This window comes from Thermobia domestica, chromosome 10, assembly GCF_964235325.1.
Source record: "Thermobia domestica chromosome 10, izTheDome1.hap1.1, whole genome shotgun sequence".
Classification (NCBI taxonomy): domain Eukaryota; kingdom Metazoa; phylum Arthropoda; class Insecta; order Zygentoma; family Lepismatidae; genus Thermobia; species Thermobia domestica.
Window position 1 is genome coordinate 230,708,955 of NC_137463.1, and position 12,582 is coordinate 230,721,536.

Here is a 12,582-nt window from a genome sequence, read left to right on the forward strand (position 1 = left end):
ACTCAAAGATTTCATTTTCATTTTTTACATTGATAGATAGAAAATGTGTGTGAACACCGTAACTTCACACAGGGGCGCTTGCGAGAAGAACTTACGCTACTGCCCTGGCTATCCATAAACACGCCTTCACAGGAGGATCAGCGTGGAGCCGACGCGGTCAAGGTGAATGGGAGTGCAAGAAAATCATTCCGGTCGACAGAAATGCATGGCCCCGGGAAACCAACAAAAAACAAAAATTCGGAACTAAAAGAAACAACCTGTTGAATAAAATGAAGTAAGCGAAATTATTTTTATCTTTTTGTGCTTTTATTACTTGTTTTTCTAAATTATTTTTTTAAATTTTTATATATTCAAAGACTTGGACACCAGACAACACGAACACTGGACGGACATAACAGACGGCCCGGATGGGTGCACGTCCACCTCAGATGGAGGGAGATGTCTACTGGCCATCCATTTCCCAAGACTCCCACTAACTATTTTGGGCACCGCTCTATCTGGTCCTGCTGGGTGAGCATGCGCTTCACTCCTCCAACCCATGGCTCCGGGTCCATGCGTCTTTCAAATAACAAATCCTATTATCAGAAACAGACCATAGCGAGGTTCTCGTCCAGAGAAAGCAGTCCACATTCGATGCTTATCTTCGTACTGTGCTCAATCGCAAGTCTTAAAAGTTGGGTGATGAGCCCGGCAGAACCCCCAACCTGCAGGACCAGTGACTGACTGCACTTCCGAAGAACTGGGCAATGGAGGTCCCACATCCTGACGCCAGGCACTACAAGCTGGAAGGTCCACAGGAGAAAGTGCGTTTGTGAGGGTCCCCATGCGCGTAAAGGAACACAAGTTCTACAAAACACGCCTTTAACTGTACTAGGCGTATGTTAGTAAGCAAGGACACACTGCAGTGCTCCCTCTTTCAGAGAAATTGCTTAAGCAAGTACAGAAACAGCTGCCTAACTTCAGCTCTCTGCTCTCGTCGAGATCCTTTGCTCCCACAGCAGAAAAACACAAATGTTGATCACCTGTAATTATGCAGACTCAACGATTGAGCTCCTCTGCTCTCGCCAGTGGAAGACCCAGCATTAGTGTTAATGAAAAATCACACCAGTGCGCTCCATTTCTGTAAACGTTCAAACTAAGTGCGTCGAGTCATCCAAGTGTAAGGAAGGGACACTGCCTATCAGTTCAACATTCGAGATAGCAAGGTGAAGTTCTGGTATTATGTACTGTACCAGGTTTGCCGATAGACGCTGGCAAGGAAACTGAACATAATTTACACTTGGACAGACTAACACGAATTGACTCTTCTTGCACAAGCACAGTGCAAAACGAAGGTGGAAATCAAGAAAAGTTGCAAAATCCAGACAATTTATTCAAGCTCTAGAGTCCTGCCTCAGGGACTCTGCAGCTCTAACCAGGAACAGTACCCATACAAGCAGGGAGACCAAATAGCTCCCCCTCATCTCGAACAACACTTCTTCACAAACTCCTCACCAAGACCCCCATAAACAGGAATCACAACACACACTGCAGTAAAGAACACAAACCCACCTCAAAAGACAATCCACTACCCTCCCATACTGGATAGAAATACCTCAGCGCATACCTCCGAGACTCCACCAAAAACTGCCTAATAAATATTGTATAAGACATCTTGCCAAGGATAACCCTCGACCACAACGAGAAGGTATTTTTCATACACTTCTCCTCTTAAGAAGTGTATGTATCTGAAGAAATGCCATCCCACCGATTATAGATCCATTGGATTTATAGCAGAAGGGAAAGAAGTGAAGGAGCAATAATATATCATTTATAATTTCAACGTGTCGTGATTGGAATACTTTGCCAACCTCGGTACGTGAGTCAAAATCTTTAGCATCTTTTAAAAGAGCAGTTTATAATTTATTGTTATCGAAGCAGGGTTGAATGGACACAGAGACAGAAGAGCCAATAGAGAAGCTTGTCATAAAGATATGAAACCCAACACTTATTACATATTATAACATGTATGTACTTTCGTGTAGCAGTATATTTGTGTGTGTGTCTGTGTGTGTGTGTGTGTGTGTGTGTGTTCAAGTGACAGTCTGTTTCTTGTGTGTTTTTTTTTTTTACTTTCTAACTTTTTTTTTTCTTTTGCTATTCTTAGCTATATCCTTTGATTTTTCAATTTTGTGTCATGTTTAGGTGGTAGATAAGGCTACATATAGCCTTAACCTCGACATGTAAAATAAGTCAAAATAAATAAATAAATATCCCAAGTTGATTGTGAAATTTACGTGTGTAATAGCAGGCGGTGGGAGACGACTTTCTCCGACAATGCGTTCATTTTCATAATCTAGTGCGAATCCAATCCAACCATAGACCTACCCGAATGATCGGACGATCTATCCATACCCCGAAGTTAATCATCGTTGGAGCATACTTTAACAACAAAAGATGATGATGTGTGGACGAATTTACAAGTGCTCCCCGCTCCTTCCCATGTCCCAACTATTACCAGTAGATTCACACGGCAGCAGATTGCCAAAATAAGCTAATATGCTGCAGCTACCGCGAGGCACACACACAAAGAAATGCCAAAACCCAAGAAGTAAGACGTTCTACGCCACTTTCAAATTCCATAGGCACCGAACCAGAAGAAGTGCCTACCCTTAACGTCCGTATTAAGCCCATTTACAGCAGCATCAGCCGCCCTTTCATGAGATCGTCCCAACGGAAGCCTTGGCCACTTCCAGATGACCTTATGGGAATCAGACTCAAGAAGATAAATACTAACCGAGGAAATAGCCATAACAGCAGAAGTCACTGCCCCCACCTTGATCTTCCACTGCAGTCACAGGAACATCCACAAAAAACAGCAAGTAGCGCTACAAGATAACAAAGAACACGACTCACAAGCCCAAGAGTCCATTTCTATTGAAACAGTGTATAACCTAATCAAAACAGCCACTGAAACTACCATTCAACAACTTACCAACTGGATCATAAAAATTTTCCTTGATATCCTCAATCCAAGAAAACTTCCTCCCTCAAAGCCAGTATAGAACATGCAACCCAAATGACCCTAAAAGACACATAAATATTCTAAGCTGCCACAACATCCTATTCATAAATCGTCAGAATCCGTAACACATAAATTTTTACGCCAATTTTATATCCGAAATTAAAGATGTGTAATAAATATCCATGCATTAATGCACGTATACTTCTAATCTCCTAACATGATGAAGCAAATGACTGAAAATTAAAGAGAGGAGAAAGACAGGAAGCCCACCACTATCACAGAAGAAAGAAGCAACAGCAGCCCACGCGCTTACATCCCACTAACCAAGATACTTTGCAAACTGGCGTATCTCCCAACGAAGACAAAGATCCTCACTCACCAAGCGACTATACCACCAATTAATTTTAACCTAAGGAACGTTCTATGCAAACGAAGTCACTCGCCTTGCATTACAATTGCATAGTAAGGGAACATACTTTTTGACGCTGTCTTGATATCTGGCAATACGCCACCACAAATTAGTGCATTTTAATAATACAGCAATATAAATTGAGGCATTTATTCTATTAAGCCCCGCCAGCTTTTCAACATGACCACAATTACTTATGAATAGGTTTGTTTTCATTCGATTGTTTAGAATATAGGTTTGGCGCGGCGGAGCTTATCGAAACTTAACCCTAAATAGGAAATGTAACAGGTTGAAACTGCAGGCTGGAAAGTATTTAACAACTACACTTGGCTTTTGTGCCGCATAGTAGGTCCAACATTTTAAGGCTAAGGTTAGCTTAAGGTAGGTAGGTTGGTTACTCTCAATATTGCTGGACCTACTCTGCCGCACTTAACCCCTACGCTGTTCTTACACAATGGATACGTAAGCCTCGTTTGCATGAATTATACTAACTTTTTTTTTTCATCATCATGCATGTCTGACAGTAATATATTTGTACTATGATAACGGCATGACCAATAATAACAATTAACTATATATATATATATATATATATATATATATATATATATATATATATATATATATGTATTTAAATAGTTATATGCGTAATATTCTTACGTATATTATAGTTTGACAGCTTATTACACGAGCTTTCTACGCTGGACACATTACTTACCATTATAGGTAAACATGTTCGAATCTTCTGCAGTAATTGACGTTGTTCACCTTCTCTGTCAAAAATATGCACTCTAATTCCATTTTTAAGAGCACATAGTCGACACAACTCTGAGAAATTAAATTCTTCTCCCATATTTTCAATATATTTTACGTTAATTGTGTATGTCTTCTAGTCATTAATTTGTTTCTTTGTTTTTGTTAATTTCTTCTGCTTTTGTTTCCTTAGCGGCACGTTCAACTATAAACACCATTCAGTCTATAATCAGTGGTAGTAAGCCATAAACAATAATGGTCCTCATGAATCTTACGAAAAAGAACCTATAAATTATATTGCAATTTGATTTATTAATACGATGGTTAATGCACACTTATACGTTGAGCAACAATATCCTTTTACTGATTTCAGCTTACTACATTATTATTTTGATAAACATTTTGACGAAACCAAAAGAAAGAAAACATTAAAGTTGTGCGCTTATCTTATTTTTTTTTACATCATAACATTTTAGAATAGAGTTCTGGTACTACTGCTATGGAACAAATCTAAATGGCGACGAAACTGTTATATACAAGTGTTTTCTTCAAGAATGATAATTTTGAACCAAATTATTTGACAGTTTAAAAGTGACAGTCTTAAAAGTGTGGCAAAATGGACGGCATTGTGGAGTACGAAAAGTTGTGTAGGCTTTGTGCGTCAAGTACAGACTCCTTTGAAAATAGGATTGATATTTTTGATTCAGAAGGACGAGCAGCACCGCTTCTCGTCAAAATTGAAACGAACTTGCACATACCTGTAAGTATACAGATACACATAGTTGTGTTATGAACAAAATAAAATTGTCTTTTTAACTTGACAAAGTAAAAATTCACAGCTTGCTGTACTATACTGAAACTTTGTTTACGGCGGGAATGGATAAAGTATTGCCCCTTTGTTTGTTAATAAGTTGTTTGAGAGTGAGGATACGTATTTACAATTGTCTAGTGTATATGTTAGTTGACTTTCAACGAAGATCTTTCCAACTCAAGTTAAGCCATACGGATTACAATTAAAAGTTGTCATATGTTACGTAAAGATATTTTTCTCGCTTGGAATAATGCTACTTTTGTGGTTATTGTTGATCCAGTTATGTCAACAACTTTGTTGCTCCTGTAGTCCAGCTGTTCGGTTATGACTGAATGTGAAATTTGCAGTGAGGTTTTCGTAATATAAATAATTATGTTGATGGAAACATTAATAGTGAGAAGTAACTTGATACATAATTGTTTAACGCTTTTAATGACATTCGGAAACCAATCCTAAGAAACATGGAATTAAATATTTGCGGGGGAGCATACCTATTTACGAATTTATAAGCATACTGTCATTGATTTACTGTAAGACGTGTAAATCAAATTTTGGCACACGAAATAATTGTTAAAAAGTTAGGATGGTATTTACTATGTCCCCGAAATCGATCGACGGCTCTGGAGCCGGTACTGTGATTTATAGTGAGCCGTCGTAAAAGACCTTGTTTATATGTATACCGCATCGCTGACGCGCCTGCACCCTACGGACGCACCCCCTCGCTTCCACTCAGGTTCCCCTTCGGCACTCCTGCCCTGAATAGGTTATATACCATTCGTGCTTTATACTGGCCACTTAGCACTAGTTAGTTCGTGTTTTATGCCCTGTATTTTTTGTCATATGTCCACACTTTCTACTTACCACAATTACAAATAACGGGTTAAATCTAATTGCGGGGGAGCAGGGTGCAAAAGTAGATTTAAAAAGTTGACAGGAGAAATGCGTTGTTGGTAATGAAGCGTAATTAAATGTGTGAGTGATATGTGAAATAAATGGAATAGAAATACAAAGTGTACAGTGTAGAAAAATTAAGCATTGCCGGAAAAAGAGAAGTATGCACACCTTTTTGAAAGCTATTGTCGATCAGTAAAAGTCATGAAGGTAAGTAGAACGTAAGCTAACCGAACGCAAATTAGGCTGTAGTTATCAAAAAAGTGTGAAGTTTTACGAAAGAATTCTTGCCTCCCGTAATTATAATTTATCCCAAATAACTTAAACCGTAATCACTACTATTATCGAGGTACTGAAAGGTGGCCTCTGACAGACACACATGTTGTAAACAAAACAAGAGGGAGGATTGTTCGCCAATCATAGCACTGTTCTTCCACGCTGTTCCTAGGCAACGAAAGTCACTGACCGCGCTGTTGCCGATAGTTGAGACGACTTGTTAAACGTCTTAAGTTTGTCGCCTGAGGTGATGACTCTGTTGCTGAGCCTCTGGCAACAGCGCCTCAGTACTCCACGTGCTCTACCCAACTGTCAGAAACCACCTTTCCATGTGCACATAGTGAGGTAGAGGCACTACCAGCTTTTTGGGGAAGAAACTAAATAATACAGTACTTTCTACTAATTTCATTATTGTTCTCAAAAAGATTTGCTCTCGGCGACATGTCACTATCCCATTTAGCATAGATAAAATTAAAGGCTGCTGGCCACCAGAAGTAATTGTTGAAAATTTACAATTGTTTTACGATTTGTGTATAAATAGGGCGTCCGGATTGTGGCATTAAAACTGCAGCGCAGAAACACATACTAGCCTGTAGTAGGTGGCCAGCAAAAAGCACGAATGCTATCTAACCGAGTCAGAGCAGCTCGCAGTGGGTGAGCACGTACGTAGATGCATCCGAAGGAAGCAGACGCATCAGCGACGGTGGATTTACCCGTAAGCGAGGGCAGTGAAAACAAGTAGGTTTTGGCAATAATGCGAGTTTCAATAGCACTTTTCGTAGTTTCATACTAGTATCGCTCCGCATGTAAACATAAAATACACTCTCTGTTCACTGTGCAAAAATATACCGTCGGTAGGGGGCCGCGGTGGCTCAGTGGTAGAGCGTTCAGCTCTGGTGCATGGGGTCCTTGGTCTGGTCCCAGCTTGCGCCAAGTAAACTGCGTGGTGGATAAACGCCATGTGCGTGGGTTTTCTTGAGGTTCGCCCGTTTGCTCCCACTTTCTTCATTCCACCATTTCATTTCTCATCATCACCGTCTCCTTTAACCTAGCCGGCATAAGCGTAGGACGTAAAACTTAAAGATTTTATTTCATTTTATGGTCAGTGTAGAAAAAAAAAGTTAATACAGTCTTTTTTCATATGCACTCACTTCGTCGTATATCACTTGTAGTGATTTTACACTAGTAACCCTAAAAATGTAAACCTAAAATACAGCTATCTTTGTATTTAATTCTGTCACCTACAGAAATTTGTTCCTTATAAATATGTATTTCCATGCAGAGTATTGAATTTTACCTGTAAATTTTGTAAAACCTAGGTAATACTCCCTTTCTGAAACAATTAGATGTTTTGAAAGTTATATAATAATAAATCATCTATAATACACTTTTATAACTTATATTTCAATTATCAGAATTTAGAAAATAAATCGTAGTGGAAAGGGTTAATATTATAGGCTTTTTGAAGTGAGCGAATTTTCTTGTCCCATTTTGCAATACTGGAAACAATAATGCGCCGATAATTGGATTATGGTTACAGCTTATATTCATTAAATAAGGATTAATAGTAGATTTCTAAGTAGTTTAATTTATTTTTTAAAATCAATAAGACATTCTAAATGTGTAAATTTGTAAATAAGCTTTCAAAATTTCAGATTTTTTTAAAAAAGGATGTTTTCGAAACTTTTTTTATAATTTCTCGATTTTTTCTTTAAAAAAAAAACGGTTGCGCATGGAAGCGATACAAAATTTGTTTCAGAAAGCGAGTTAACTAGATTTTTCAAACTGTGAAAACAGAATTTTAAAATTCGAAGCGGAAGTGCGCACGAACTTTGCAAATATTAATTTTCGGATAAACTGACGTCCATTTGTTAATTAATTTTAAGAGACACTTATGCAGGAACCACACTATAATAAAATATAGTCTTAGTACATCCATATACCACAACGAAAGTTATAACTCTACCAGTCGCCATAGCTGAATCATGGGTCTCCGAAGTTGACTACATTTCCATGTTGGTTTCAATTCATAAATTGTATTTGGCATCTTCGCTTAAGTTATATGGCGGGTATTTTCTTTTCGACAAAAAAATATAGACCCCATAAAAATACGTATACTTTCCATAAAAAGTGAAGAAAATAGGAGATTTATTTATTTATTTGTTTGTTTGTTTGGTGGAAGCTCCTAATTAGCCTTTTATAGTAGTGTGTGTGTGTGTGTGTGAGAGAGAGAGAAAGAGAGAGTGAGAACCGTTTGAAATGAATTTTTGAATATAAGAGACATGGTGATAACCCACTTTCAAACTGGATTTTTATCATGTCACTTAGATGAGAATGCGTATCCTAAAGGGGCAGAGGAATAAAAAATTATGGCAAAAGTAGTCTCTCAGGAGCCTCTCAATTCAGGAAAATTAAACTATGTATATAAACTCGTCATTAGAAATTTTGGTACACGAGTCCCAACATTTTCAAAAATTCTGCTTGAAAGGAGAAATAGGGAAATGTCTGGAATCCAACCAACTAATATAGTTTACACTCTCCAATCAGTATGATGTTTACATAATAATTCTACTTGTCGATACGACCTATGCAAGCTTTGCATATGTAAAGGATAGTCCGAAAATAAGTTTCCTCTCTCGAAGCGAATAGCAATGGGGGGGAAACAAGACAGCCGTTGTACTTACAACACACCCAAACACAAGTGGGTATCGTTCGCACGCGATGCTGCAGGTGGCGCCATCGCAGCGCCTGAACGGAGCGGAGACGAGTCTTTCAGTCAGAGCCTGGTAGCTATGGAGAGAAGGCGCGTTTTGACGTCGTGGTCAAAGGAGGAAGTGCGAACGGTTGTCCGCTATGAATAGGCACGTGGAGTATCGGGAGCACAGATCCATAACCGCCTCGTGGAAGTCTTATGGGCCTGATGTGATTCGAAACAAGTGGTGTCGTCAATTCAATCAACGCTTGGGTGGGAGCACCTTGCCCATCCGCCATACAATCCTAATCTCGCACCCAATGACTTCCATCTGTTTCCAGTTTTGAAAAAGACTTGGCGGCAGACATTTTAGAAGCAGTGCTGAAGTCACAGAAGCTGCTTGGTCCTTCCGTATGCAGAGCCCTGAATTTTTCCTGGAAGGGTTTTTAAAGCTTACAGACCAGTATGACAAATGTCTCAATGTACGTGATACTTACGTGGAAGAAGAAAGGTACGTCTGGTTTTTAATGTCACGTGCTATTTTTGGTATTACATCCCCACCTCTGTCCACAGTCGCCTGCCGAAACTTATTTCCTTACTCCCCTTTGTATTTGTATGAAGCCGATAATTGCACCAAGTTTTAACAAAATCTGAGAATATGACTATAACTGTATGGTAAGGCAGGTAACGGGCCAGCTTTGCAGGTGGTAGACATATATTCGTGGGTTTTCGGTGTTCTCCCGTTTTCTACCATTTTCTTCGTTCATTATCATCACCGCCTCTCTTCTTCTGGACGTAATCGTGGGACATTAAAATAAAAAGGAAGAAAGTTCAGAGACCGTGGTGGCTCAGTGGTAGAGCGCTCATATCTGGTGCGGTAGTGTCCTTGGTTGAGTCCCAGCTTCCGCCAAGTAGGCTTTGTGGTGGACAAACACCGTGTGCGTGAGTTTTCTCTGAGTTCACTCGTTATTTTTGATTTTATTCATTCCACCGTTTCATTATCATCATCCCCGTCTACCTTAATCTCGGACGGTAAATTTCAAAAAGGAAAAAAGTTCTTATCTGTTATTCAAAAAATTAAAAATTCTTCCTATTGTTTCGGAGCTCGTTGGACTCTTTGTCAATGAGCATAAATTAGAAAGGATAAATCTTTGTTTACTTTTACCCCTCCATAGACTTAAAAATTTTAAATTAATTTCTAATTCATCAGAACGATACATACATTGTCATAATCAGGAATACTGCACATTTTTCTCGAACAAGAAGAATATATATCAATCTTTTAATATTGAACAGTGTAATTTTTTTTTTTTTTTTTTTTTTTTTCAGAAGTCATGTTCAGTACAGTTTTATGTAGCGTGGATTTCATTTAATTTTGTCTCCATAATTGTTCCACAGGAAGGCACGCACCTAGCCATATATCTTCCGTTTAGACAAATTCATGTTATTGACAAAGAGAATAGTAAGCTTCGAAACAATTTGAAAATATTTTAAATTTTTTTGGATATAGGTAATGGTTTTCTAGTCATTAGATATGCATCCTGTAGCCACTAGTGGCAAGTGTGGGGTAACTCTTTCTCAGTTTATATGACCTAAAGATGAATAGTATTACTGCCAGATTAAAAATGCCAGTTGTGTATTGTATTTTGAATTCACGATCTCTTTGTTGCTCTTTACAGATTTCCTTTGAAGATCGCCTGCCTAAAACTGTATGCTATAGCTGCGTATGTACGCTGGAAATGATTGATGTTTTTCGTAAAAAATGCATACATTCACAGAAGCTTTTGTTGGACAATTTAAACATTCTCTCTGGTGACATAGTAGCCGATTCTAAAAGCAGGGTAAGAATAAACAGTTTTCGTTCGTAATATTTTGTATTAGTTATGTTAGAAGTATTACAAGTAAATGAAGTAAAAATTTAATTTGTAAGAAATATAACAACTTTCTGGGTTCAAATGCACTCCAATTGCACTAGTTGAAAAAGTAAAATGGCATGTAATATCTTAAATTACAATCTCAACAGTTCATTTACAAGTGTTTTTCAGTGGTAAACACAAGTTCTACAAAACTAGTTACAAAAGGAGTTCTAGTGCCGCAGGGTTCAGTGGCAGAGCGCTTACCTCTGTTTTGTCCCTAGTTCGATCTCAGCTCCCGCCAAGTAGATTATGTGGTAGACAAACACCGTGTGCCTGTGGGTTTTCTCACGTTTTTCTAATTTTCTTCGTTCCTCAATTTTTCATTACCATCATCATCATCCATGTGATTTCACGTTAAGCTGTAGGTCAACGTCTCACATAGCCTCGCTGCTGAAAGGGACGCTAAACTGAAATCAAATCCAAACCATCCTCATCGTCTTCTTCAGCCATAGAGCATTATCGTGAAATATTAAACTTTTTTGAAGTGGACACTCGAAAGAACGTACAAAATGAAATTCTGAGAAGTGAAGTCATGTGAGTTTCCCAGAGCAACTGACGAAGGAACAGAGATTGCTGAAACAATGTAGTGTAATCAAGGTGCATTTGGACGCTGTAATGTGTTATATTTTCTACTAATTATATAACTATTCGTCAAGTTATGTTCGTAAACAAGATCATAACTTACTCAACACACAGCTAAGGGAAAAGGAAATTAATTTATTTTCTATTCTAATATACCATCCGTAGTAAATATATGAAGCAAAATCAAGGGAACATTTGTTTAATTTTCTGTACATTACAACGGTAGTGGGTTTGTTTTTCATTGGTCCCTGTTTGGGAAGAAGCCACGATACAACGGATGGGGATCCTATGCTGGCTACCCACCAATCATTAACGGGAGTCCGCGGTACATTTAACAATGTAAGTCAAAGCCTCCCTCGCCGAAAATTTCATACAACTTCGATTCGAGTATTTGGAATGTCTGTTATGACCCCGGGGTGGGAGTTCGTAAGACTCACGGAAGGTTGAACTTAACACGTAACGTTTGAGTAGTAGAGATAATGTCCGCTTGCACTGTGTTGCACCGGACCACATGGTAAACTAATCAGTATCTGATACATGTAAATATACTAAACGCTTACCTGGAACGTTAATCACTTCTTTTAATATAAAGCTAAGAGTATTAAATAAATAAATGATCACGCAAAAAATAATAAATAAACATGAAAATAATTTATGACGATTTGAATTATTAATTTTTCACGTTTTTACGTGAACTTGAGCAGAACATGAAGACCAAATTAATTTGAAATATAATGATATATTACGTTTTGCCACTAATTCTGTTAACACATAGTTAATTTCACTAGAGGAAAGAGATAACAGAAATGAAGACATCTATTGGCCCTTTCGTGACGCGGACGCGATACGTTTATTTACATTGGAGTTTGCTTCTTATATTATACACTGTTCAAGGAAATTATTACACTCATCCTCACTGTTGTATATGATGATTGGTGTGCAATCGATGATTTTTATAAATGTTTCGCCACTTCTTGGTGATAACGGAAAGCTTTGCTGCCAGGTTGAAGAAGTTATATTTCTTTCAATATGTTATTTACTTTTAAATTGGAACACTCATAACATTTTTCTCTTTTTCTTTTCTTTTTTTTTTTTTTTATATTGAGAATGTAGAAATTCATTATTTCTCAAAAACCATTTGTTGCACTAGGTTCTGACAGTTTTATAAAAGAAAAATGACAGAAATTCCACTAGGTGGGATAGAATTCTATAAACGTATGAGTAACTTCACATATTGATTCCCACTGC

At 38.0% G+C, this 12,582-nt stretch overlaps 2 protein-coding genes across 2 annotated transcripts in view; one reads left to right on the top strand and one right to left on the bottom strand.

Annotated features, from left to right (window-relative positions):
* The window catches only part of LOC145663054 (uncharacterized), a 75,544-nt gene extending 71,150 nt beyond the window's left edge, over positions 1-4,394 (bottom strand). The window contains exon 1 of the mRNA XM_081729214.1: positions 4,132-4,394. Within this exon, the coding sequence (XP_081585340.1) occupies positions 4,132-4,266 (135 nt within the window). The 5' untranslated portion in view covers positions 4,267-4,394. The remainder of the gene's footprint in view (positions 1-4,131) is intronic.
* A 254-nt stretch (positions 4,395-4,648) lies between these two features.
* LOC145663053 (uncharacterized) overlaps positions 4,649-12,582 on the top strand; it is a 35,999-nt gene continuing 28,065 nt past the window's right edge. Inside the window, exons 1-2 of the mRNA XM_081729213.1 lie at positions 4,649-4,926; positions 10,516-10,677. Of these exons, the coding sequence (XP_081585339.1) occupies positions 4,783-4,926; positions 10,516-10,677 (306 nt within the window). The 5' untranslated portion in view covers positions 4,649-4,782. The remainder of the gene's footprint in view (positions 4,927-10,515; positions 10,678-12,582) is intronic.